The 27,266-nt window shown below is 44.0% G+C and overlaps 2 protein-coding genes across 4 annotated transcripts in view; one reads left to right on the forward strand and one right to left on the reverse strand.

Moving 5' to 3' along the window:
• The window catches only part of ERC1 (ELKS/RAB6-interacting/CAST family member 1), a 271,097-nt gene extending 259,564 nt beyond the window's left edge, over positions 1 to 11,533 (reverse strand). For both annotated transcript variants that reach the window (XM_053978014.1, XM_053978013.1), the window contains exons 1-2: positions 11,438 to 11,533; positions 435 to 1,264 (exon numbers count right to left, since the gene is read on the reverse strand). In XM_053978014.1, coding sequence (XP_053833989.1) covers positions 435 to 1,103 — 669 coding nt within the window. In that variant the 5' untranslated portion in view covers positions 1,104 to 1,264; positions 11,438 to 11,533. The remainder of the gene's footprint in view (positions 1 to 434; positions 1,265 to 11,437) is intronic.
• A 227-nt stretch (positions 11,534 to 11,760) lies between these two features.
• Positions 11,761 to 25,603, forward strand: RAD52 (RAD52 homolog, DNA repair protein). Of its 2 annotated transcripts, none has more exons than XM_053978299.1 (13): positions 11,761 to 11,850; positions 14,252 to 14,371; positions 17,808 to 17,893; positions 19,222 to 19,323; positions 19,904 to 19,997; positions 21,380 to 21,447; positions 21,674 to 21,792; positions 21,880 to 21,955; positions 22,837 to 23,033; positions 23,239 to 23,375; positions 23,984 to 24,064; positions 24,573 to 24,815; positions 25,048 to 25,603. In XM_053978299.1, exons 3-13 carry the CDS (start codon positions 17,810 to 17,812, stop codon positions 25,104 to 25,106), a joined length of 1,260 nt encoding a protein of 419 aa, XP_053834274.1. In that variant the 5' UTR covers positions 11,761 to 11,850; positions 14,252 to 14,371; positions 17,808 to 17,809; the 3' UTR covers positions 25,107 to 25,603. The 2 variants fall into 2 exon arrangements, with proteins under 2 accessions (XP_053834274.1, XP_053834275.1); XM_053978300.1 differs by lacking the exon at positions 11,761 to 11,850 and adding an exon at positions 12,104 to 12,197.
• The last annotated feature ends 1,663 nt before the right edge of the window (positions 25,604 to 27,266 follow it).

Here is a 27,266-nt window from a genome sequence, read left to right on the forward strand (position 1 = left end):
CTAAATACCAGTGAGTCTAACCTTAACTTTGCTTTTAATGGCAATCTGTCAACATTCAGCAACAGTGCAGTTATACTGGGGGTCAGCAGTTAGTACATTCTGCATCTCAGAGAACACTTCAAGAGGTAAACAGCACAAAAATATTAATTATGAACAGAATAAATTCTTCCAAAAGGAAACAGAGTGGTTACCATCAATCCTAGGGGGAAAAAACCACACATGACACCCAAGAAAAAATGAGCACTCAAGGTAGTTTACGAGTCTGACAAGAAACATCTAACAACAGGCTTGCAAGCTGAAAACACATCTCACCCACATCAATTACCCAAAAAAAGCACTCATCTAATTTAGCTGCTTAAGTGTAACATGCAAGTTTATTAAAGTCATTTAATCGTACTACCACACTAACACAGCAGTGACATTAAATGACAAACCTGGTTTTCTTCTTGCAAAACTCTATATTGTTCCTTCCAAATGGTGATTTTTGAAGCTTCATCCTTCCTCAGAGCTCTCTCCTTTTTGAGCTCAGGACTCCAGAAGGTCTTGATGCTGTTCATGGAAGAACTCAGCTTGCTTTCTTTCACCTCCACATCCTTGCGGAGCAGGTCGTTTTCCCTCAGCACCTCCTTGAGCTGTGTCTGCAGGTCCATGATGGTGTTATCCCTGGCCTGGCGCAGCGAGTGAGGCACAGTGGATGCCATGCTCACGGGGGGGAGATGGTGCTCCCCAAATGCAATGGTATCACTGGCAACTCCACTAGTGGCAATGTTAGGGCTGCTGCCCATGGCAGTCATCCGAACACCGTAAGGCAGCCGCCCTCCCGACCGGCCCAAGGTCATGGTGCTCTTCGGGGTGTCTGCACCCACGTTCTCGTGGTCACTTAGGTACATAGGGCCAGATGTAGCATAGGCAGCATTTAAGGACTGAATGTTTTCCATGGAAAGGGTTTTCCCACTGCCACCCGCAGTACTGCTCCCCGAGCTGCCTCCCGTGCTGTTGGTTCGCCGGTGGCCCAGGCGAGGCGAGCGCGGCAGCCGCGGTGAGCGCCCCGGGCTCTGCGTGCTGGGCTCCACCTTGCCCACGGAACGGGCACTTCCATACATGGTTCTGTGGTGTGAGGCAATCAGATAGGCAAAAATCAGGAATGAGAGAATTCCCGTTAAGCTCTTCAATGGTTATAAGTCAACTTAAGGCCAATCACAACTTGCAACAGATCTGGTTGTCCATCTCTGAAGTCATGTGCTCACGGCGTTCAGGACCATATCTGTATCAATAAGAATAACATATTAAAATATAAATCAATAAAAATAACACATTAAATACCTAGTTTATCACCAAATGTTTATCACCAAATGTTTGTCCCACATTAGAATATATCCTCCTATATTTATTGCTCTCCAGTATCTTTCAATTCCTCCAAATAAAAAAAAAAGTAATGTTTTATTTAAACCCTTATATTTAAATTCAAAAAGAAACTTCTCTTCTTGCTTTTCTATTGTTATATTATCACAGTAAAGAGGAAAGGAAAAGAGAATACATCAGTCTTCAAGCTGTAATTTTATTGGCAATGATAAAACCCTTCAGATGTCATCTAATCTTTCTTCTTATTTCAAACTGGCCCTAATGCTTTACCCGTTACCTTTCTGAGTAAGAGACAATCAAAATTCTAAAGCCACTCAGTAGTATATCTTTCCTTCAAGCACTGCCAGCTTCCATAGGACACGGTTTCTAAACCCTTCTGTTGTGAAATCATCCTGCAAATGGGAAGGTAGGACAGACTGAAGTTACTCTGATTATGATTGGAACCAGAAGGTTCCTTAGCACTGCTGTCACAGCCCCACTTCCAATGCAAAGTCAGACCAAAACTAAGAATAATCATGAAATCATTACTGACCACACAACTTCAGCAAGCACAGATGCATATCTGGAAGAGGAGCAATGACCCAGAAATGAGACCAATGAGGTTAAGAGAAACAAGAGAATCACAGCTCCACTGAAAACTGGTTCTAGACTCTTATTTTTTCCCAGTCGAAATGTAACTTATAACTTTGTTCAGGTTAAGCAAAGATTTTGATTGAAATATACTTCTCATTAACCAGCTGAAATTAATTCCATTAAATAATATTTCAATAGCAGGAACTTCTTAGAACACAGAACAGTTTGACATTATCCTGTTGCTGTTCCTTCTCCCCTCTGCTTTTCCTTTAAATACGGACTCTGGTGGCATATGCAATAGAATTCCTTATTTTTGCAGTGCAATATGATGCTGTAGTACAAATACTGGCAGGAAACTCTTTAGCACAGGGACTCTGGGCTGGGATCAAGTCAATAGCCAAGATCTAGCAGAGAAGCAAAAAATGTAACTAAACTACTGCACTGTAAAAATTATCCCACTATACAGTTCTCACTTTTTTTCCTCCACTGATTTTTTTCCATTGTAAACTATTTCATGTTACTGCTGGGCTCAACTGAAATCAAAATTAGAACACTGAAACATTCCTGATCCCATCAGATGAAACAATACCAGCCAGTGTCCAAAGAGCAGCAGCACCTAATATATCCCAACATCTTGCCTTTCACACCAGCTTTCATCTACCTGCCTTTCTGCTCACAAGTCAGGTTTGCCAGATATTAGGAATTAAATTCTCCAAACCAGCATGTTTGTGAGATAATAATTGGGCAAACAGGTTAAAGATTAGGTTTAAAACAGGGATACACTTCCAAAAGAAATTGTAGAAGCAGTGCAAGTGGGTGGAAGTCAGCGACCAAAAAATAATACAGCAAAAAATACTGGAAAAGAGTAGAAAGAAAAAATGTAAAATCCAGGAAGGAAAGATAGAGCATTTTTTACCTTTCAGAATGAGTTAGTTTAGGAAAAGATACAACAAGAAATAGTTTCAAAATGTTTAGGTTAATCTTAAACTTTAAATGGCAAACAAGGTCAGGGTAAGCCTGACCATTGACCATTTTGTCAATTTCACACAAGTTCATAGAAGATACAATGGTATGAGGAATTTTACAAAGCTTATGGAAATTGATACTGCTTTGTGAGCAGTTCTCAAGATGTTCAAGTGCTTTTTTTTTATATTACAAGAAAAGCTAATAAAAATACTGCTACAGAATATTTTAGAGCACATATATAAAGAAGAACCCGCCAAGGAAAAACAGCCATCAGCATTAACTGAAATTATCTGCCAAAGCAACACCTACAGATGTATTTTTTTAATACGAGTTACATTTCTTCTATTTCAACTACATATCCTTATGCAAAACAGTACAGAAATATAAACTTTGCAACAAAGTGTACAGTGTTGCACTGAAGTTGCTTCAATAAGCAATTCACTATGCCCCAGATCTAGAAGAAAAACACTTCTTCCAAACAGAAAGGCTATTTCAGACTAGCCTCACTTTTTGAGATATCAAAATGCTAAAAATGCTGCTGTGACACCACTTGAAAACTCAAAACAAGTCAGATATGAGTTCTTAGACACTGCATAAAGTACATTCCACCAAGAGCTTTCATTCGTTAGGATTCTCCTGAAAATTAATCCAAATCACAGCACTTAATTCACTTGCTAAAAACTCACCACAGTAAATCAGGGCAAACACTCATCAACAGCTTTGGATGAGTTGAAATCGAGCCAAAAGATTAGACGTATGTGTGTTTCAGTTAAAGGACTGCACCCCAAAAGCACTAAGTGTAAAATCTGCTGAAGTACATCAGTGTTGCAGACAGAAGTATCACCTGGTAAAGTCCTTAGCGACACACCAAAGGAGCTCAAAAGGTTTTAGATAATTTCTAAAAAGCTCCTCACCCTCAACATGGAAAATGCCATGAAAAAGTGCCATGGAGTGTTGTGAACTGCCTTCTCCTTGCATTAGCAAACATTTTGTTAAACTCTGAATACTTTCCAACGAATGAAGTGGCTGCTATCCTTGACAGAAAAGCAGCTCCCAGGCAGCAGACAGGAGCTGGTACCTTTGCAGGTGCTGTGCAGGAACCATCTCCTGGGCAAGCAGGGGAGCTCTCAGCACCTCAGCTGGAAACACCAGTCCTGTGCTCACTCAGCTCTAAGCTTTGATTCACAGGCAGGCACCATCCCCTCTGCTACTCCAGAAACATCAAATAACTCAAGCTAGGAAAGCCAAGGGCTAGAATTAGCTGTTGAGCAGGGTAGTGGGAAGGATTCCCAGAGCTGGCACGGCTGAAACTCAGGGAGAAGGACTCTGCTATTGCTGCCATGCATTACACTGCACTCATTTTTCAGTCAAAAGCAGCAGATTAAGATGAAAAGTTGTCTTTGGAAACAAGCAAATATAACCCTTCAGTATTTTTCTTGAAATGACAATTTTCACCACACCATTGTTAGACCTTAAAATTGTGAATATTCCAATATTAACTAAATACATTTTTCCACACGTGCAGTTAGTTTCAATATTTCCACTGACACAGATTTGCCACAGTTCAAGATCAAAAAGAAATTACAAAATAAATCTTAACTCTTATTTTCCCCCTATTTTTTTTCCTAGTAGCATTTATCACTGATCATATCACTTTGTTGTAGAAGCAGATATTAATACAGTTCACACTAGGAAAAAAAATCTTTCACCATGAAAACAGCAAAGTGAGGGAAGTAAAAAAATAAATTTCTTTTTTGCAATACCAATTAATAAAGAAGAAGAAAGAATTCCAGTTTCCCTCCCAGAGCCCAAGCAAAAGTGTATGGAAAATTTCTTTCAGATAGCATCATAACCAGAAAAGTTAGTTTTTCAATATTCTGACACACTAGCATTTTACTGGGAATCTCACAAGTATGGTCTCTTATCTTTCATGGGACCAACATGCAGCACTGTTACTATTTTCCTCTTCTACTGAGACTAAATTTAGTCACAAATAAATCATCCCTTAACTGTACAAGATGGTGATAACCACAAGGAACAATGTCCAACTGTGAATGTATTAAATGTACTAACCCTCTTCCCTTGGCAAATTCTCCTGTAGATTTCAAAAACCTTTGTTTTTTCTGCCAATATAGGAACCCTTACCCAAGATTACAAAAAAACAAAAAAGACACTCTCAACATAAAGAGCTTAAAAAAACAAAACAGCTGAAGCAAGTGCTAAACCATTTTTCCTCAAGATAGCTTGCAGAACTTTACAGTTATGAAACAAAATTCTCTTGTTCACATTAACAGAACAAAAACTTCAAAGAGCATCCTGTATGCAAGCCAAATTTTAAAAATCATTTAAAAGTATCACATCGGCCCAAGTAAAAACTTTATATGTATATTTTTACATATTTAAATTGGCAGAGCACCTTTGCAGGCACAAAGATCTGACCTGCTTTTGCTAAGTTGAAAATGCTATCTAATGATTATGGAAAAACTTGTAAGAAGGACTATCAGAAAAAGAACAGGCAAGAATTACACAATATTCCAGAAAAAGGTTTAGAAAAGTTCAGTTATGAACACATTTTCTGTGTAAAAAATTTAAAACAGGTAACATCACATCCTGCTTGAAGTGCTGCCTAAGGAAAAGTCTTCTCAGCTCACAGGTGACTGTCCAAAAACACTCAGAGACAGCCACCATTATCCATGGAAAAGGTTTATAATCTGGCAGCAGACATTTAAATGTATTGCAGTGCAACCTGTAGCAACTAAAACCCACCTGTTTCATTACAACAACTTAGTCCTAGGCAGTGAAAAGCAATGGAGAACTCAGCTTCCCTGAAAACATGCCAGGATCAGGACCTGGCACGCTAAAAGAACAGTAAAAAGCCACCTGCACAACTTCATGGAGATTTATTTGTAAGGCAGCTGTGGCATGAGAGAGGGCAGGAACAGGAACACAAGTCTTGTCGAAAGGTCTAGTGGTTTCAATAAAAGCTATATTGGGACATAGTAGAAATGTAAAAAATTCTGGAGGGATCACTTGAACATCAAACTTCAGTATAAATAATCCAATAAAATGAGCTGTGTTTAGCAGTGCTGTCATACTCAGCCCCTGTACCTATTCTTTCATGTGAACCAGTGGGTCAGAGGGCAGGTGTTCCTGTCTGCAGCTGACAGAACACAGAAGATTCATTAAAAAAAAGTTCTGTTACCCTCTGGAAGATCTCTCTGTCACATAAACTAATAATGCCTTTCATGTCTCCCACTACTCCAAGACAAACACTAATAGCACATTAGCTACCTCTAGGTAAGCAAGCAACCAAATACACACAAACATGCTGCAGAAATACAGGGGGAAATCCAGCCTACATTTTTTAAAACAAAAAGTATTTCAGAGTAACTCCTGCAGCCTTCAGCAAGCCCTGTGAATTTCTTTGCTGCAATTCCTGTTCAGGACTGACACCAGCTGACAAACTTCAACATCTATGGAGACAATTCTTTAATAGCATCACTGCCTGATAGTCAGGAATGGGGCAGTGGGATCACAGACCAGGCAGGCAAGTGCACCTCACAGCCCAGGGACCCCTCTAGAGCCTCTCAGCAGCAGACTGGAAGCCAAGCATTCCGCTTCCAGAAGACAGAATGAACTTGCCACACTGATTCCTGCGTGCACAAGGAAAGCTTTGAATGTCAGTTTTGTAATAAAAGCCAAGTCAGCCTTTACAAGAGGCATCTTAATCTGATAAAGGACTGTAGCAGACACATTAGACTTCATTAACAGAGGTAGTAATTGTTCCCATTTACATAATTCACACCCGAATAGTTAATGGCAAGTAAGTATGTCTAGATTACACAGTAGGACAGAGACTGCAGAGTAGATAGAACAGAGGGGAGAGCAGGTAGAAAAGATGGCATTCCAAACAAAGAAAAGCTTACATTGCAATAAAACCCTGCCAGGAATCCAAATAGTGTGTATAATGAGAGAACTGACATGGTTCACAACAACTTAGAGGTGTACTAACGAAGAGAAAAAACAAATCCTGTTACTTCCCAGCCCACCTCACAGTTACAAAACCTATGGCTGCTACATTACTTTATGTAAAAAGTGTGAAGCCTCTGTCTCTTAGGGCTATTTGACAGATTTTAGGTTTCCCTAGTTTTGGAAGGTAAGAAGGCTCACTACTTTTCACGTTAAATTAATTACTACTACACACAAAAGGACAGAACCAAGTTTACTTTGGAAACTGCGAGCCAGCCAATGCTGGACACAAGGCATGGAGCCCATGGAATTCAGGGTTGTTTATCAAAATATCCTTGTGGCCTTGACAGCAAGAAAGCAATAATGATGAATGAAATTAAGACAGAAATACGACAAAAAAGTAACTGTTGATATTAGAATTGTTTCTCATTCTTAAAGAGCACATAAATAAATGCTGAAGCACTGCCATCTGTTTATATCCAATCCTTTATAACAGCTGGGGAGATGGTGGTGCTGGTGCTTGTTTTATTTTTTTTTATATTAAGTTCACCTATTTCCACATCTGCCAGGTTCACTGACTGTAACAGAGCCTTTGTTCTGTCTCACCCAACACAAGATGTGAATTGATACATTCTCCCCCATTCACACACAGATAAATCTTCCCAGAAAAGCATCTCAGAAATCCCCAAAAATCTTCAGGTGACTTTGACATATTAAAAAAAAAATGTTTTGTAAAAGGCAGGTCATCAACCCTGACCTTAACAGTTTTAGGGAAAAAAACAGCATTCATTTGTCAAGGGAGTTTTATTTCTAAACAGGAAGTGGCATTCCTGTTAAACACTTTTTACATCTGGAAGGTTAGCAGAAATGGCACCACAGAACATGGAAACATCTTGATTCCCTGTCCTTTTTAGACACCTTTCTGTTTCCCATTCCTACAAGGTATCCCATCCAGCAAACACCACCTGCAAGTCAGTAAATGAGAGCCAGAAATATTCATTCATCAGTTTCCTAGTTAATTTCTTTCCCACACGTACACAATTCCTTTCATGGGATCTACTTACTCAGCAAGGAAGACATAACACAGCACATGCTCTGTTCTACTCCACAGCACTTTCTTTGCAAAAGCAGTTTCAACTGACATCAAATTTTGTTTCTTGTAATACCCATAGCTCTGGATAGCAGCATAAAAGGTCTGCTGTCACAGTCCTGTTTCTATTTCCTTTCCCAAACGAACAAGCCCACAAAAAAAGGCTTGTTATTATTATAATAAATACATAGATTTCAGTTAAACCTCTATTTACTCTTGTGTAGGGAATCTGGCTAGGTGCACCAGGATTTCTTTTGTGCAATGACTGGGATGTAATTATAAGTCTCTAAACTTAAAGCAGATGTGAAGAAAAAAAAAATCACCACTTGCCCTTTTTAAAGGCAAAACACAAAAAGCAACAGGTATTAGAACTTCAACATATCACTTGTATCACACGTATCAATTCCTAGGGATAAACTGATTAAATTAACTCTGACTCTTCAAATTATGTAGAAGATTGAAGACCGTGGATGTTAATTTTCTGTCACTGTATGATTAAAGAGTTTATAGGCTCATTTTGGAGTATAAAGTCAGTAAATACTATGTGTTTTTATCCGTGGCTGTTTCTCTCTTTCCCACAGGTGGTACGCAACCAACAACCCACTTCCTAATAGCAGCAACAAAATGTTAAAAGCACTAAAGATATTTCAGAAGCCCAGAAGCACCTAGAAGCTCTAGTGAACCCATGCAGACAGCCAGCCGAAAGTCACCATGGGCAACATCACACTGCAAGGCAAAGCATGCTCCAGCTACAGAAATTCCATCATAATCTCACCCTGACAACAACGCTGGGCTAACGATATTGACATAACCCACGTGCTACAAAACACCACTATTTCTAAATCAGCACTGGATTTTCTAGGATCTCCTGCTCTACTAATGCATGCCAAGAGTTAAACTCTTGGCTCAAACAGGCAGCAATGGATAGAACCCTCCTCACCTCACTGGCCGTCCTCTTGCAGCAGGGTAAGAACCCACACTGTGGGTTTAGTTCTGGTTTAGTTCTATTATTTAAAAAGCCACGTGAATCCCTTCACACTTACATTTCTGACCAAACCATGCTCAGCTAAAACAAGCCAGACCCTCCAAATATAACACAATTCTCCAGTGGCTTAGCCAGGTAAGAGTTGTAACAAAACTCTCACCCTTAGAGAGGTTTTCAGGGGAACAGGCTTGAAAAGAGGGAGGGGGTGAGGGGATGAGAGATAACAATGGGAGAGTATCCTGCTTCACAAAGTAAGGAATAGGGGCAAGGAACTCAAGCACTGGTTACAATAGCATGGTGAAATATTTCTATTCATACAGCAGCATACAACTGCTACCAGGAACTGAGAAAGTGGCAGATTCAAAGAAAGAAAGGAAAAAAAAAAAAAAGAAAAAAAAGTAAGAAACCCACTAAATACTAAAGACCCCTCAAAGAAACAGCCGGGGTTTCTCTCATCAGCAAGATTTGCAATTTAGTAAAAGGGAACAGACCACATAAATATCAAACTTGCCTTTTTTGCTAATCAGGCCATTAGCCACATATTACAGATGAAAAGTTAAGTGAACGGAATCTCAAAAAAGCTCATGACAGGATCGAATAGAATGCTAAAAGTTTTGAAAAACATGATGCTTTCATACAGTCCAGAGAACAGGTTTTCTTTGGTTCAGGCTTCTGCTAACATCCCAACAGTGATTTAATTACAGTTGAATTGGTTTCCTAGAAGTGGTGGAAGAAGTTCAAATTATATCAAAGGTTATGATAAACTCACATTTCATTCAGCAGATCCCAACCTTTTTCTAGCTGCAGCCCCTCTTACAGCCTGATGGATTCAGACAATTCCAAATTTCTGGATGATACAGTAGGCATAGACTTGTCTGCTCTGGGAACTGCTGTTCTGTGATAAAGTTCTGAACTGTGCTTCCAGAACTGAACTGCATTCAGTACAGCTGTTAACTAAATAATCACTGCTTTCATTACTGGAAAAAAAAAAAATCCCCTATTTTACTACCAACTCTAGTCACAGCAGCATGGGCACGGTGGTGATTTCTCTCTTCTTATTCTATTTGGAATGGCTCTAAGGGTGCTGACTCATAACTGACCCCGAAGTGGGGCACACATCCGAGCTGCTGCACTTTCCAACACGAACTCCAGTGCCGTGTCAGGCTGGAGCTCAGGAGGAGATGTGTGTGCAGCCACCTACGGCTACAGACGCAATAATCTCAGGGAGCAAAGGAGGGCAGGCAGCTGGTGGAGGTTACTGCTGCAGACATCCCTGCCCAGCTGGCCATTGTTTGAGAATTACAACCCCACAACCAAACCGGACAACTTTCTGTGGTTACAGCCTGTTGGACCTGAGGTAAAACGCGATCCAGCTACAAGCACCCTGCATATTTGAGCGTGGCCCCCCAAAATGTGCTGGGACACACACTGTAAAATGGAAATGTAAAACACACATTGTTCTGCTGAACAATTGTATTTTTATCCATTTGCTTTCCATTCTCTCGGCTTCTATACTGCTTCACACCACCAGCAGCACCTCCATAGGTGTTTCTTTACATCTTTGCATCGCCCAGTCTCTCCCATTTCCACCGGGGCTTCCCCTTAAACCATTTCACACCGTATCAGCACAAACCATAACGTGAAACTTCCAGAGCGCATGTAACATTCCAGGTTAAATAAATTGTATGCTTCGTAAGGAACCTCCAGAGCTCACACTACAAACCAGACAGATGTGGAAGGGCAGCAACTCCTGACACAGGCTTCAGGATGGCAGCAGACCCAGAAACAAAGCACCGCGTCAGCTGACGCTGGTTCGTAGTAGATACAATAAAATACACGAAACTGACCAGGCAGCGCTCACAGAGAAAACATTTAAAAATCCAGCACCGCCACAAGGTCTGGGCAGAAAGACACCGCTCACCATTACCTCGGATGAGGTGACTGAGATAACAAAAGCGTGCGCTTCCCAAGGACAGGCTGAATGAGGAGGGGCGGAAAAACACGGCCGGGGAGGCGAATGGGCAGAGCAGGAATGACCGCCCGAGCGAGGCACGACCAAACCCCGCCCGGGCGCCAGCAGTGCCCGGCAGGACGCGGGCCCGGGGGCGATGTGGCCGCCCCGCCGCGCTCCCCGCGGCCGGACCGGGGCCACCCCGCCCCGGGCGGTGACAGCGTGCGGGGCCCGGCGGGGAGGGAGAGGCCCCGACCCCCCCCGCCCCGCGCCGGCCGCCCCTTCCCTCCGCCCGGCCACAGCCCGCGCACCCCCGGGGCCGAGCCGCCCGCGGGCCCGCACCTACCTGCGCTGCGGCTCCGCGGCCACAGCCCCCGCCGCCGCCGCCGGACCCTGGCCGGCCGCCGCCGCAGCCCCTGCCCAGCGCGGCGGCTGCTCCCGCAGCTACCGGCGCCTGCAGGCCCCGCCCCGCCCCGGGCTCCCCCCAGCGGACGGCAAGGCGCGCTAACCCGATCCCCCCGCCCCGAGCGCGGCCCCTCACCTGCCTGTCAGCCGGCGGGGAGGGGACGGGACGGGAGGGGCGGCGCTGGCCGCGCTTGGCTTGGCTTGGCTTGGTTTGGCTCGGCTCGGCTCGGCTCGGCTCGGCTCGGCTCCGCTCGGCTCGGCTCCGCTCGGCTCGGCTCGGCTCCGCTCGGCTCCGCTCGGCTCCGCTCGGCTCCCGCCGCTCCCTCCCGCGCCCCCGGCGCGAGACGCGCGCAGGCCCCGCCCCCGGCGCGCGCGCTCGCCGCGCGGGGCTTCCCTCGGCCCGCCTCGCCCCGCCCCGCCCCCGGCGCGCGTCACCGCCCGCTCGCGTCCCCAGGGAAGTTTGGCCGCTCTCCGGCGCCGTAGCGGCCGCTCCGGGCGGGAACTGCGAACAGGCCGCGGCAGGGCCCCGGTGCGGCGGGCAGGGCCCAGGTACGGCGGGCAGGGCTCATGGAATGGCGGGCAGGGCCCCGCGGGGTCTGGGAACCCCGAGCCCCTGAACCAGAACCGGGATCTCCCCTGCGGGCGGCTGCTGAGCGGCCTCGCCCGGCGGGCCAGCGAGCGGCGCGAGGCCGGTGTTTTCCTGAGGGAGCCTCGGGCAGACAGCAACTGACCCCATCAAGAATCCTTCCAAGCTGGATTTGCTGGGATTTCAGGGCGTAAAGAGCCAACAGCAGCACTGACTTCCTTAGCCCTTACTCCCAGGGGACGCTAAATTGGGAGGTTATGGCAAATGGGATAGATCTGTCAGACTACACGAGAATGACACTTACTGACATGTAAACTATCACTGTTTAAATTAGTACCTTCTTGCAATGAATACAGCTTATATTGTAATTATGTTATACTGTTCCATCATATTATATATTACCTATCTTTTATATTTGATTTGTTTTTACATTTTATGTATTATATTTAATTACCATTTATATTTTAATTCAGACCTCTGGCAGGCTGATACCCACTGCGGTCTCGATAACCTGAACTTGCCTTTCTACTGTGGAAGCAGAGAGTCCATTTTAAATTAATTTCTGTAGACTCATATAGTGCATGTAAGTGCATGCTACAGTATCTGAGGCCTTCTGTCAAGCCTAAGGTATCTCCCCAAAAAGGAGATAATTTATATTATCTTGCTGGCTAAGAAGGCAGAAGGATGAAAATAGATACAGGCTTGCCCACGCCTCAACTATCCTGCCAATTTCAAGTGTAAATGGATTTCCATTTAACAATAAGCAAGTGTCAACCTGGAGCAAAACAGAGCCTGAGAGCTTTTTCATCCCAGCTTAATTAGTGTGTCATCTTAATGGGGTCTTGCTGCCAGAAGTGTCGTCTGTGCCCGTGGTCCCCGTGGGTTGGTGCTGCAGGGTTTGACAGATCTCCCGCAGCACTCGCAGAGTTCACAGGGGTTCCTTTCCTGGCTGGATTCATTTCCTGCCTGGTAACTGCATTTGGGAAATCTGCAGGCTTTCTGCCCACAACTGGACGGGCTGCTTTGCCTTGCAAAGTCCCCAGGCATTACCCTTGGGTTAAAAACCCTGCTGTCTCTGCCTTGCAAGGACTGAAGTGACTTGTACATGAATGATGTGGTGATCAATCATCACAGGCTTTTAGAAAGAAGTACCCACGTAAATAATTGACGATATATGAGTAATATTCCTGCAGAACAAGCTCTTTTCTTATACTCTGCCTGCATGGATGGTGAAACTCCTTGAAGAGCAGATGGTTCACTTCTGGTTTTGTGACTGTGAGGTGTTACAGCTTCATACCTGGAAAAAAAATTAGTATGACAGAGTTATTTCTCTTTCAGTCCTACCCCTTGGTTCTTGTTTATTGTTATGAGGATTTTTTTTTTTTTTTTATAATATCAAAAAGATTATTTGTGCAGGAGTACCAGTCAATCCCTTTAATGAAATATTTTTTATACAAGTTGTGAGTAAATGCAAAGGAATTAAGTAATGTGAGAAATTAAACAGGATTTATATTCTTGGAAAGCAAATGTATTTCAAATTTACAATTGTTTGGAATGACCTGTCTCCTACGATGCTGTTGGTTCATTTTTAACTCATGAAACTTTTTTGGACCCTTTGTAAGGCAAAAATTGCAACGGGCAGTGAAACAGCAAAGAAAATTACGTAGCAAAGGGGTAAGTGCACACACACCACTGCTATGTTTGGAGGCATAACCAGCAAAATTTGAAAAATATGCAGGCTAAAACACAGCAAACACATGCTAAACTAAGCAGTTTGGGCTGGATTTATAATTTTTGGGAAAGCAAGCCCCTCAACAGCTTCCAGCAGTTACATTGATTTTCAGTGAACTTGTGGCAGTTGTGTAAAGGCTGCCTGACAGGAAACAGCACAAGGAGTAAGGAGGTGAGCTTCTCATCCTGTGTTCCAAAAATGTAGGAATTGCCCAGGTAAGCTTTGTTTCAGATGTTAGGTGTATCCAAAAATTCTTAAATAGAAACACACCCCTACAAATGCACTGTTACTCTTCCAAAACTGTATAAAAGTAAGGGAGAAGGAGCTTTACCCTGTGCTTATTAAAATGTTAAAAAAGTGGAATCAGAAATGGTGTTTCCTGTTCAGTGCAGGGAGGATCATGATCCTAGACATGCCAAGAGTAAATCTAGCAGTGCCTGACAAATAAAAGAGTTCAGTTGTGCTTTTGGAGCCACAGAGATTCCAGTGGAATGAGTGGGACTGCAGGGAGGTGTGCTGTAACTGAGCAGGAATTGTCAGAGTGGTGCTTGGATGCCTTGAAAGCAGATATATTTAAACTACTGCAGGGAGCTCAAACATGCTGTCTTACACCTTTTTTCCTCTTGTTACAGAATGTGGCCTGAATGAGTGAGGGGCATGAAAAAGGCACTGTCAGCACCTGAGGCCAGCTGTAGTTGCAGCAGACACTCAGTCTCCTGAGCTGCCCCTGCATTTCCATGTTTAACCTGTCAGTGAGTATCTTTTCCTCCCGTTGAAGTTAACAGAGCATTACCTCGCTTTTCTCAAGTCATCAAGGTTGTTTAACTAGTGATACCAGAAATGAAAACCGGGGAGTTCTATTGTGTGCAGCTTATCCACAAGCAACTGCATCATCTCTTTTCCACTCCTTGTAAACTGTGGAGTAGCACAGGCCTGTCTTGATTAGGAACATCTGCCCCATTACACTTGAAAGAGGTACCTCAGATCTTTGCATAACAGGTAAATCAGCTTGTGAAATAGTTAGGGGTTCTCAGAGGAAAGAAAACTCCACAGAAATATAAAGCTTGTAAAGTTTATTGGGTGTTTTCTTAGAGTAATACCTTAGGTTAAGTATGTGGCGTTATCTTTAGTGCTTGCTAAGTCACACTTGCTGCCTGTGTAACTGTTTGCTCTTGCTGGGCTCAGTGGAATTGCATTTATTGGAAGAATGTTGAAGATTTTTACTCAGCAGACCAAAGCCTCTCAGTGAAGGAAGCTTACCAGATAGAGAGGGCAAGGATGAATGAAAAGCCCTCTGGATGTTCACAGGCTGTGCTGAAGTCCTGTCTTAGCTTGTGGGATGCTGGGATTAATTCCTTGGAACAGCCCTGTTGTAGCTGAGCATTGCCCAAGCTGTGGTGCTTGAACAATGCATGGCATGCAAGCTATTCTGAAGTGATGCAAAACTGCCTGCTTCCACCTCACAGGTGAGGAGAGCTGGGAACTGGCACTCCTACCACAGGATTAGAGCACAGAGCACAGTTCAAAAACCTAGTGTGTCAAGGCAGAGTGGAACTGATAGGAAAAGACATGATTTAGGAGCACAATAAATTTGTGGGGGGTAATGGACAGTGAGATAGAAAGGTGTGTGAGGAAGTTAGAAAATCAGAAGTTATGTCCACACAATCATGACAGGTGAAGGTGTTGCAGCTGAAGCCCCACAGTGGTAGATATACTTGAAGAGATTAAGTTTAGGATTAAGTTCAGGATTATCAGTTCTGGAAGACTGGTTTATTTCCTGCACAGGAATTTGTGTACACACACATTTTTCTCAGCAGTGCTCAATTTCAACACCTACTTGCAAATATACCTACTTGTACAGTGCTGTTGAAAATTAGTATTTCATATCCAATTTCCCAAACCAGAGAATTTTTTTTTCTGATTATGTACCTAATGTGTTCAAATTTTGAAAGACAGGATCAAAATAGGTAGTAGTCAAAGCTGTTAAGTTTCTTTACCTGTTCTAGTGTGGAGCACAGTGCAGCACCTCTAGTCTTTTGTGGACTCCTTCTCAGTGACAAGAAAACTTCCTGAGAACATTACCAGCTAAACTCAAAAGAATTCCCTGTAAATAATAAACAATGGTTCCATTGCCACAGAGATTGTAAATTATAATCCTTAGGCACCTTTAAACTGATAAACTGCTTGTATCATCCTGCATATTAACTGAACTTTAATTTTTAGTCTTTCTGGTTTAAAAATAGGGCATATTTTAACACTGATTAATGAGTCAGGCAGCCTCCTACCACAGCCCTGGTCTCAGAGGGTGTCTGAGGCTCTTGGGCACTCCAGTGAATAGTTTATGATCTACTTCAGCATTAATGTTTCATGTGAGTTAAAATGTTGTGGGGAGAGGGCAGGGTAGTGAGGAAACAATATTCCAATGAGGAATGGAAGCACCTTGCCCTTCCTGCCTCTGGCACCAAGATAGATTTATAGCTCCATGTGCAGAATTAACTTCTCACTCTTCCCAGCTCCTAATCTAATATTTTTTATATTGAAGTTCTGTCACTCTGAAATGCTCAGACAATTGCTTTGAGACACAGGGCTTCTCTGTGCTGCCCCTCCCCAACTGCAAACCTCCCACATTGCTCTGATGGAGGGTTTGGTTTAAACAAGGCTCACGGCTGAAGCTGCTCCTGCAGGTAAAGCCTGAAACTTGTGTCTCCTTCACTCAAACTAGATTCACACCTAATTTGAATACAAACCACTGACAGCTAAATTTATTTATGATAATGGTGCACCATATAAAACCATATAAAAGCTCAAAGGACTTTAACTAAAACCGGTATTAAGCAATTTTGCATCAAAATGCCACCCACCTGCTTTGCATAAATTGGTCATAGTGTTTGTAGGCAAGTGACATTTCGGTCATTGTTTCTTCCCAAGGGCTCAGAGTGATTAAGATCTGATTGAGGCAGCTTGGGGGTGTGAGTGGAGGCAACGATATTGTTCAAATTTCAGTTCCCTTGGCCACACACCCTATTTATGTGTCTCTAATTGTCTCCCTCCCCATGCAGTGAACTCTTTGCTGAGCAGAGGAAATAGCCTGCTTAAATCACAAGTGTTTCTCCTAGTAATGTTGCTTTCTATTTGCTCTTTTCCAAAGCCAAAAGTATTTAAACATTGCTGCTAACTTCTGATGGAAATGCATTCAGGTGTATGAACACTGTACAATTATACAAGTTTGGAACCAGAGAGGAATAATTCTAGCCAACCAAAATTAAGGAGAATTTTAGCTACACTTGGCATAATTGCCAGTGCTCACATTTCCCAAGGAAACAACCAGTATCCTTTTTCTGAAAATTGTTTGCCAAGTCCTCAATGAGCTTTGGATTTCTTGTTCAGAGACTGGAAAAACAACTTATTTTAAAAAGTGCCACACCTGGAATGCATTAACAAAGCCGAGTACTAGCCAGGTGCTGACTGACTGGCAAATCATGCTATCTGCTGAGGATTTTAGGCTTTCTCAAACTGTTTTGACATCTCCAGCTCTCTTGTATGTCTGATTTTGTCTTGTATTTGTATTGCCTACAAAAGTGAGTGCTGGGCTATCAGTTGTGCTCAGCATTAGTGCAAATACAATAAAAGATTATCCCTGTGGGTTATTTGGGGGTGCTGCTACAGCCCCTGGCACAGCTGGGTTCACAATCTCCCCAGTCCCACTGCTCCAGAGCAGGGGGAAGTGGCCGTGCAGTGCTGGGAAGTGTTGGATACTGGCTTAGAAAAGGGTGCCATCTACTGAATTATTGGTACCACTTCTTACAGTTCTGACAGCTTCTGTGGTTCTCATCTCTGCATGGTTGGTTTATGTGGCACCATAAAACACCAGGCAGAGTGATTACAGCCATCTAAAATAAAACTGACAAGTCAGGGTATAGCTGAATAAAGTTGTCCCTACTTTGTATCAAAGTATTAATGGATATTGAAGGTGGTCCAGGAAGACAGTGCTGAAGAATCTGAAAGAGGGAATTCTTTTTCCTTCTCTGGCATGGTACAGTGCCTTCACATTTACCTAAAATGAAAAAAAAAAAAACCCACATTTATAATTTTTTACCAGTGTGATATTTAGAATAAGCTTTTTGCCATGTCTTCATATGGACTGTCAGTTCTGTTCTCTTCAGTCATTATATTTTCTCTCATCTCTAGGGATGCCTGAGAGCCAGGGGAAGGACGGTGAGAGCTACAGCAGCAGCAGCTCCAACACTGGGGACTCAGTGGCTTCCTTTGGACAGGTCAGTTCCTTTTGCCCAACAGGGAAATGCAAGTTGCATGCTCACACTCCTGGAAATCTGCTCTGCATGTTTTTTTCCTTTTAAACTTGGGTACAGTAAGGCTGGAATCATGCTACACCCTACTGTACTTCACATTTTTTCTCTGCAATAGTCTTGGCATGCCTTGAGTTATAATAAGTTGCTCTGGATTCTTCTCAAAAGGTTTTTACATCTTGTTCCTTAAAAGTGGGTCTAATTTTATTCTCTCTTATTCCCAGATGGCCTGAGTCATGCTTACACATATTCTCAGTACAGGTTCAGAAAAGCCAACTACTTTGAGCTATTAAAAAATAATATTGAAATGTTGTAAAATAATTTGAAAAAAGAAAACTATATCTGGACTGAGCAGAGCTTTTGGTGGTGAATTCTCTTCTCCATGATAGGCATTTTTACACAGTTCCTGAATGTGGCACAAGCTTGTATTTTCCCTTTTTCCTTATTCTTTTTGGTTACAGGCTTGCATTCTAGAGACAGAAAAAGATAACATTTTTACTGTTAAGTTTAAATAGAACTAAATTCAAATTAGAGTGGTTTGTCAGGAGTTGGAATTTATATGGCACAAAGACACACTATAAGATTCTGTGTTCTGCTGAATTGTTAGGGCAGCCAGTACATGCATACACAATATTTATGATTTAAGTGGTGAAACCTCTGTTCTGTCCCACTTCAGGCCATAACAACTCAAGCTTTTTATTTCTCAAATCCTTAAGCATACACTTAGGCTTTGCCACATTTTGTATATTGGATTTCTACTAAGACAAACCTAAACTTAACAACACTTTAGGCTTCCCATGATGCTGGTATTCTCCAGTGATACCAGTGATGTTGGAGTTATCCAAAGAAATTGGATAACTCAAGAAATTCCTATTCTGACAGCTTTCCTGAGCTGCTGTCCTCCCTGCCCTGGTGACACGTGGCAGTGGCATATGGTTAATCTTCAGTTTTGTTGGAGTCTTTAAATACAATTTTCTTGTTGATCACAGAGATACTATGTTTTGGTTTTGAGCAGTAATATAGAAATGAATATGTGTGTTTGTGGTTAGGATTATAAATGAAAAATAATTGCTGCAGCTCAGTAACAAATGCCTGTATCTATCAAGAGTAAGTTGAAAAAAGAACGGTCTAATGCACGTACGTACCCTGAGGTGTTTCCTTGCCTGTGCATGATCCCAATTTCAAAAACTGGATCATGCACATGTTGGAAGGACTGGGATAAAGCAGTGCTGTTAGGAGAAGAGGGGAAGCTAAAACAGGGAGGGTGAGATGTGTGCTGTCTTGTTTTTGCCCAGTATCAATACACAGCCAGCGAGTATCAGACTATTCAGCATGCTCTGCGTCAGAGGCTGGGCCCAGACTACATCAGCAGCCGGCAGGCAGGAGGAGGGCAAAAGGTAGGAACAAACATCATGTTCCAACTCAATTTTCCCCAGGAAAACCAGGGCTTAAGTTGTTACAATATTCCTTTTTTTTTTCAAGTTAATTTTCCTCTAATAGTTTAATATGCAGATATGAATGCAAAGTGAGCATGGCATAAGTTCTGGCCTTTATTGAGCCACAGATTTTCCTTTCACACTTAAAAAGAGACTTAATTTTTCAGTGCTTCATCCTTTGCAAAGAAATATTTATCTACTTGTGCAACACTGAGATGTTCTCCCTATTTTTCCCCAGAATTGGATTATATGAAACATTATATAACAGTGGCTGCATTTACCATCTTTAGTGCCCACTGTGCCTTCTGTTGATTAAGTCATATTTGATGTTATATTAATCCCCACCACATTTGCTGGAAGAGAGTGCACCTGAAGCTGCACCATCAGTCTTTTATTCACATTATCCGAACCTTGAACTTAGCTGGGCTGCCTCAGTGTAAGATGGTATGTGTAATCTCTGTTAAAAATAAAGTGTGCAGAAGTGTGTGCACAAGGCTATGTATTTATATATATATTTATGTGTATGTGCTCTTCTTCTCAGGTGTGTTACATTGAGGGTCACAAGGTCATCAGTCTGGCCAATGAAATGTTTGGCTTCAATGGCTGGGCTCACTCAGTCACTCAGCAGAATGTTGGTAAGGGTCTCTTGGGGGCAAAGAAGTCTTTGCTCCCTCTTGTTTCCTTGTGAAGGAAAATTCTCTCAGATAAGGGCCAGGGTTTCCATCACAGAACATGATTGGAAGGGACCTGCAGGGATCACCGAGTCCAGCTCCTGGCCCTGTGCAGGACATTCCCACAGTCACTCCGTGTGCCCCAGAGCCTTGTCCAAGCTCCTTGAGCTCTGGCAGGCCGGTGCTGTGCCCACTGCCCTGGGGAGCTGCTCCAGTGCCCAACCACCCTCTGGGGGAAAAGCCTTTTCCTGATACCCAACCTAAACCTGCCCTGGCACAGCTCCAGGCCATTCCCTCGGGTCCTGTCACTGTCACCATAGACAGGAGATCAGTGCCTGACCCCCTCTTCCCCTCACAAGGAAGTGTAACTGCAGTGAGGTCTCCCCTCAGCCTCCTCCAGGCTGAACAGACCAAGCGCCCTCAGCTGCTACAACTTCATCACTTCAAAGCACTGGGGCAGAGGCATGAGCAACTTCCAGGTGTCTTAACAGTTAGTAAAAATGAGAGAAATTGAATAATAATGGAGCTTCTGTTTTCATTTTAGATGTCATTGTCATTATTCTGAGTGTGTTTATGATTATTCTTGAGCTGTTCTAATCAAGTCTCTGATCTCTCTGGGTACACTCAGTCAAGAGTAATTACAATTAAACCATCTAACACTCAGCAGTCCTAAGCCAACTTTCATACTCACCTGCAATTTTTAGAATATCAACTAACCAGTTGATATTCTTAGTTAATATTACCCTAATCTTTAGGGACCCATGTTTTTGTGCAGATTTCTCTTCTAGCTAATACCCAGTACTGAGGTTTTTACAACAGAAAACTTTGGGAAAATTTTTCAACTATAACATGTTCAGGTGATCTTAAAGCTTCAGCCTCTTCCATGCTGATAGCTGAAATAGTACCTGCCAGAGGAGTGTTGTCCTTGTTTGCAGATCTGCTGTGCTTATGCTGAAGACTGGTTGTTGAAGTAGGTCAAAGCAGCAGCTTAAATTACCTTCTTCCTTCTCCCCCACCTTCAGAAATCTTTTCTTAACTCAGGCTGGTAGATTCTAGAAATAGAACAACTTACTTCATTGCTTTCTATCTATTCTGCACCACGGTTTTCTTTCCCGTTTTTCAGTCAAGAAAGGACTGACACCCTTCAAATGTCTACCTTTCTCAGATAATGCCTTAACTAGTCATTCCTTAGAAATTCAGGCTTTCTGTCCGTGATAAAACCTTGTGCAAATTATTTGCAACCTGCAGACTTCTACTAGATCATAAGAAAGAAATTACTTTCATAGACAACAGTTGCTTTTCCAGTATTGTTTTTATACAGTAACACTTAAAATATCTCCTTCCAGACTTTGTTGACCTCAACAATGGCAGGTTCTACGTGGGTGTCTGTGCTTTTGTGAAAGTTCAGCTCAAGGTAAATGTTTTTTTTTTGTTGGCTCTGCCTGTAGCTGAGCAATTGCCTGAAGCTGTGAATGAAAGTCCTTGCATGGGTCAGAGCACAGTCCTCGGGTACTGCCCTGCATTAGGGAACCTGCTGGTGTCCTAAACATTGACCTTGCTGTGGAAGAGCAAGTAACCAGGTTTGGGAGAGCACAGCACCTGCATGCAAAAATCCTCTTATATTTGAAATTGTACTGCAGGATGGGTCATACCATGAAGATGTGGGATATGGAGTCAGTGAAGGCCTGAAGTCTAAAGCCTTATCCTTAGAAAAGGCAAGAAAGGAGGCAGTAACAGATGGACTGAAGAGAGCACTCAAGTAAGTGAAGGAGCAGCACTTGTACATTTTCAGAAGTTCTGTGGGAACAAAGGGTTTTCAGTCACGGTGAGCCCTCTTGTTTCTCAGGTGCTTTGGCAACGCTCTTGGGAACTGCATCCTGGACAAGGACTACCTGCGGGCCGTGAACAAGCTTCCCCGGCAGGTGCAGTACAGGGGCTGTCAGAGCCCCCACTGCCCCTGCAGCCACAGAGCTTATCAGTGCTGCTATCAGTGCATCTCCTTCCTGAGGGCTCCTGAGACCAACAGCCTTCCTAACAGACAGCTCACACACACAAAGCACGGTGTTCCTGAAGTGGCACCTCAGGAACCACCATGGATCCTGCCTGCTCCTGCTGGGCACCAGCTGGGGGCAGGAGGCTTCTAGGCAGTGACCTGCCTTGTGGAAGGAGGGAAAAGGAAGCCTTCTGCAACTGCTGATCCATGGACTTTGATAGCAAAGCTGCCTTCAATCACAGTAGGAATTGCCAAACTCTGCCAGAGGCCTAGAGCTGCAAGGCAGTCCTGTCAAACACTGTAGGAGCAGATCCAAAGTGACGCCTCACAAGGTAAAGATGGCCCAGGTCTCTGGTTTGCCGTGGTCATCATCTGTTAGAGGCACTGCCACAAACTTGTAAGATGACAGAGCTAAAACATCCCATCTTTAATAAACAGGAATGGTGTACCTTCCTCAGAATTCAGTAAAGGTTGGCCTTGCTCTACAGCACAAGCAGGAAAATGGACTGGTAAAACAAACTCACTCAGCAACAGCCTTGTGGGGCTGTGAGAAGCTGTAAAATCCTGTTCTCATTTGCAGAGCAGTGTGGGGAGACCTCAGCATCTGCCCTGCAGCACTGAACAATTAAACCAACACAAAGTCACAGGAATTCAATGATTAACTGACTGAATTACTGGGTACTGAAAGAGCATTTCACATTTCTGACTTACTGTTCGGCTTAGAGCAAACAAAATAGATTTTTAACCAGCGCTTATTTCGTTAAGTTGATGATAGAAATTTCTGAACCTTTTCTTTTTCTCCTTGACCAGGTACCCCCTGAGTTAGACTTGGTCAAAGCTAAAATACAGGACTATGAGCCTGAAATAGAGAAAGCAAGATACAGCAGCTATGTGGAAAGGCAGAATGCAGCAGGGAGACAGCACTGTGAGGTGACACCTGGCTGTAAGCCTGGCCAGACAGAGGCTGCTGTTGTGACAGCAGATCAGAAACAGCCCAACGCTCCCAGGTGAGACTGCTGTTATAAATGTATTTTTTAAGCTGTATTAGAAGTTACTGGGCCTTCTAAAACATGTAGACAGCTCAATTCCAAAGATGCCATAAAGCACTAGTTCACTGGATTTTCTTTACTGTTATTTCTTAATGAATTTTTTCTTCACAAAATGTAATTGCTGAGGTCTTGTTTAACTTTGTGTTTCTGGGTGGGAGAACAGAAGCACAGACTCCTTGGCAATGGAGTGTGATGCCACTTACCAGAGGAAACTGCGCCAGAAGCGGCTGCAGCAGCAGTTCCGGGAGCAGATGGAGAAAAAGCAGCAGGTCCCAGGAGTTACTCCCAGCAGCAAACAGGGTGAGAAGTGGCAACCAAACCTGGCACTTTCCATGAGAACTGCTGGCAGCCACAGGCTACCCCACAGTTCAGGAGCCTGGCCAGCTTCATGTGCTGTTGTGCTGTGCCATTGACACACCTTTGAGGCCAAAGGCAGGAGCATTATCATATATTCCCCCTCTGTGTTCCAAAAGTGTCAGGAACATCAGCTCTGAACCTGCATCATTAAATCTGCAACTTTCCAGCCACCCTAAATCAGCTGTTGCCAGCACCATTAACCTGCTGCATGCAAGCTGAGGCTGCAGCACTTGGCTGTGGTAGCTGCAAGCAAACAGATATTGCCCGAGCTACTGATACATTGCCCTTGGCTCATGGGGAAGCCTGGGGCCATGTGGCAGCAGGAACATGGCAATGGACAGGCTAAGACCCACGCTGAAGTAGCACAGTTCCTCGTCAGATGTCCTCAGGTACAGAATGTTACTTCCCACGTTCTGCTTCCAAGCCTTAGCTGGCTCTAGGACAAAAGAGGGTACCTGGTGGTAGTGCTGGCTTCGTGCTCTGCTAAGAAGGAGTCAAAAGGTGTATCTGTATTTCTGGTATTGATCTCTTCCTGTGTTGCCTCCTTGCAGCAAAATCCAACGTTCCTGTGAAGCAAGGCACTCTGGCAGAAGTGCAGCAGGAGCTGGCGATAGAAGAGGAGTTCTTTGCAGGTCAGCCAAAGAGTGATGAGTAATAAAGTGTTAAATCATTGGCATTTAAACCAGGTTAATTCAGAATACAGTGTAAGGGTAAAAGCTCTGAAGAATTGGAGTAGCAGAAGTGTGAGTGTGATTCTGACCTTAACAACGCACACTTTGCCTGAGTGGCAGGAAGATGATGTTCATCTCTGGGGGGGTTGCACTTAGGCTCTTCAGTAGAGTTGTACACCTGTTTGATAAATCCTTTTCCTGAGGTGATAGTGCATAATACAGAACCTGGGGGGGAGGGGGGATTTGGGGTGTGTCTTTTCTCAATAAAACCATGGATATTTTGGTACACATTGTGGTGCCTGCACTTTACTTAAGGGCACAAGGGGCAGGACCCTGCTGCACACTGACATAAGAGATGCTTTACAGTTTAAATTTTATAGTGGTCACTGCTTGTAGGAGAAGAATGTGCTGGTCTTGCCATTCCTGTAGTACAGTACTGTGTCATGGATCCCCTTCTCGTTCCTTCCAGATGATCCTGAACTTTGGGACATTTCCTTGGAGAGCACTGACCTAAAGGTAACGGGTGCCAAAATATCAGAGCCCTCACCAGCTGCTCACCAGGCACCTGAGACACCCCGTGGCCATCAGCAGACGAGCACTTGCTGCAGGACACCCCACAGGGGGAACCAGCACAGAGCTGCTGCCAGGCTGGCACAGCTGCAGCCCCCTGCTGCAGCCCCCAGCAGCAGCTGTGCCCAGCAGCACACCCCAGGTACGTGCTGCCACAAGTGATGAGCTCTGGCTTCACGGGGGCTCTTGGGAGATTGGGAAAGTCCGGTGGGAGAAACATTCCTTTCTTTTGGACCTGGCTGCAGAAGCTGGGACAGTGGTCTTGGAAAACTGCTTTTTTCCATCCTGCTGTCCTATCAAGGAAGAGTTAGAAAAAGAATTGAGGAACATACTTAGAAAAAATGTCCATTTCTCACTTCCTCCCTGTGTGGCAGGGTGCAGCCCCCTCAGGAGAAGTCAGAGCTTGAAGAAAAGGAGGCTGGAACCTACGTGAGGCACCCAAATGGATCTGTGCCTCTGTCATGGATTACATCACAAGGCTGCAGCTGGCTTTCCAAATTGTGTCACATGGACTGTGCTACATTATAATGAAGCAACAGAGAAGAACTTCATGTACTCTTAGGTTATTATGTATTTCAGATGCCTTTTTCTATAACCATGCCATTATTTGTGCTTCTGCAGCACGAGACTTGTGGCCATATTACAAGTGGATATTACCTGTAAATTGCCTTAAGCAGTAACAGAATGGATTGTTAAAAATGAGATGCAGTTCACAGCTTGTCTCTCCCAGCACAGAGACGAGAGGTTTTCAGTAGAACAGGGAGCAGGGGGGTTGTGGCCAGGGGACAGAAGGTACAAGCTACAGCTGCACACCCGGCCAGGCCTGCTCTGCTCCTCTGGAACACGAATGGGAGCTGAACTGCTGTTTTTAAATAATACAGAAATTACCCCTTTCAATACAGAAATAAACATTAATTTAAAAAACAAACCCCGCTGGGAGCTGTTTGTGCCTCTCTGCCCTGCCAGCACTTGCACCTCGTGCCCTGCTGAACGGCCCCGAAGGAGGCACCGTGTTCTGAAGAGAAAGGGGCAGCGCTGCACCTGCACAGCCTCCTTTGCTTTAGGATGGGCAAACAGACACAGGGGTTCACAGGTTACAGCAAAGCCAAAAGCTGGCTGGAATCAGGTCAGAATCCATCTGTCCAATTAGCAGGCCAAAGGAAGAACTGTAAGCAGTATTGGAGGAATACTCCCTTACCCATTCCGAGCAGCTCCGTGCAGGAAAGGGAGGAATCCTGCAAGGCTGGCCTGTTCTGTTCCCGTGCAGTGCAGCTGCAGTTCCAGGCACCACCAGGGCAGAGCTCAGGCCAGCGGCCCCGTGCTGGCAGCGCTGCTCCTGTGGCAGGAGTGGTGTCACTGTCCCCAGGTGTCCACGGGGGGAGCCTGGTACTGCAGTGCTGGAGGCAAGGAGAATGATGCCACATGACTGGAAGTTAGAGCTGAACTAGGAAAATTTACACAAGCTCTGGGATTAGTCCAACCCTGAAATCAATTTCAGGCTTCAAACAGGACCTACTCCCACGGTTTGCCTCACTGCTCTAACTAAAGACATTTGAAATATTCAGCATTTATTCCCCTTCCTCCTACTCTGCCTTCACCACTCAATCAGTCCATTTCCCTTAAAAGATCCTTTACTCTCCTCTTACCTCCTGAACAGGACAAAGGACAGGAATTGACTTCGGTGTGGAAAGACGGGACAAGCCGTAATTAACGGTTCTAGATTTCATCTAGAAAACAGTTGCACATTTCACCGTACTTGTTTCTGGCCAATTCAGTGCTGCCTTCAGAACAGCTCAGGGAAGAAGCACATTCCACATGTTTGAGTCATGCCCTCGCTGTTGAAACCATATACCTGCTAGGAAGGGAGCACACAGACATTCCAAATTACTGAATTCAAAGCTGTTCCAAACTTTTACAATGAAAAAATTTCAAAAGTCTGTAACAAAAATGGAACGGCCTCAGCTTCCCTTGGCTCTGGAAACAGTGCAAATACAGCTATGCCTCCTCTGACAAAGTCACTGCAATGAGTCTCTTGGGATTGGTCCCTTTGAAAAGGGCAGGAAAACTTATACTGGGAGTTTTTTTTTCCCTTCGAGTCTTGCGCAGCATGACTCATAACAGAAGCTGTTCTTAAAATGGAAAGAAATGCAGCAGCAATTAGTGTTTAGAAATACCAAATTCCTCCTTGTGAGAAACAACGCTCACCTTTAAAATTTAAAACATTTACTAAACCTTAACAAAAACACAACAAAGGACTCAATAAGGAAAAATTACAGCACCAGGAGTCTCCGTGACCAGCAGCCACGTGCTCCTCTACAAAATGGATGCTCTGCCTTTTACACCCTCAGCCCCTCCCCAAGTTTTGTCAGCCAGCTCCTTCTCTGCCTTCCACTGGTGCAGATCACTTTCTCACATCTTGACTGGAGCTCAGGTATTGTTATGCCACACCTCCTAGTAATAAGCCAGGCCTCCCCAAATGCCCTGACTACCGAGGCTGTTACAAGGGGAAGGGGAAAGGGGACTATGGGAGGACATATTACCATAACATCACTCTACATCTTAACATACACATAACATCTACCTCTTAATTGTG

The sequence above is a fragment of the Vidua macroura genome, chromosome 5 (assembly GCF_024509145.1).
Source record: "Vidua macroura isolate BioBank_ID:100142 chromosome 5, ASM2450914v1, whole genome shotgun sequence".
Classification (NCBI taxonomy): domain Eukaryota; kingdom Metazoa; phylum Chordata; class Aves; order Passeriformes; family Viduidae; genus Vidua; species Vidua macroura.

What these genes read in the sequence shown, in the direction of transcription:
- RAD52 (XM_053978299.1), top strand. Translation starts at nt 17,810, where the DNA reads ATGCCTGAGAGCCAGGGGAAGGACGGTGAGAGCTACAGCAGCAGCAGC. An exon ending in CAGTGGCTTCCTTTGGACAG is followed by an intron (nt 17,894 to 19,221) that starts GTCAGTTCCTTT and finishes GTTTTTGCCCAG; the next exon opens with TATCAATACACAGCCAGCGA. An exon ending in TGCCCAGCAGCACACCCCAG is followed by an intron (nt 24,816 to 25,047) that starts GTACGTGCTGCC and finishes CCTGTGTGGCAG; the next exon opens with GGTGCAGCCCCCTCAGGAGA.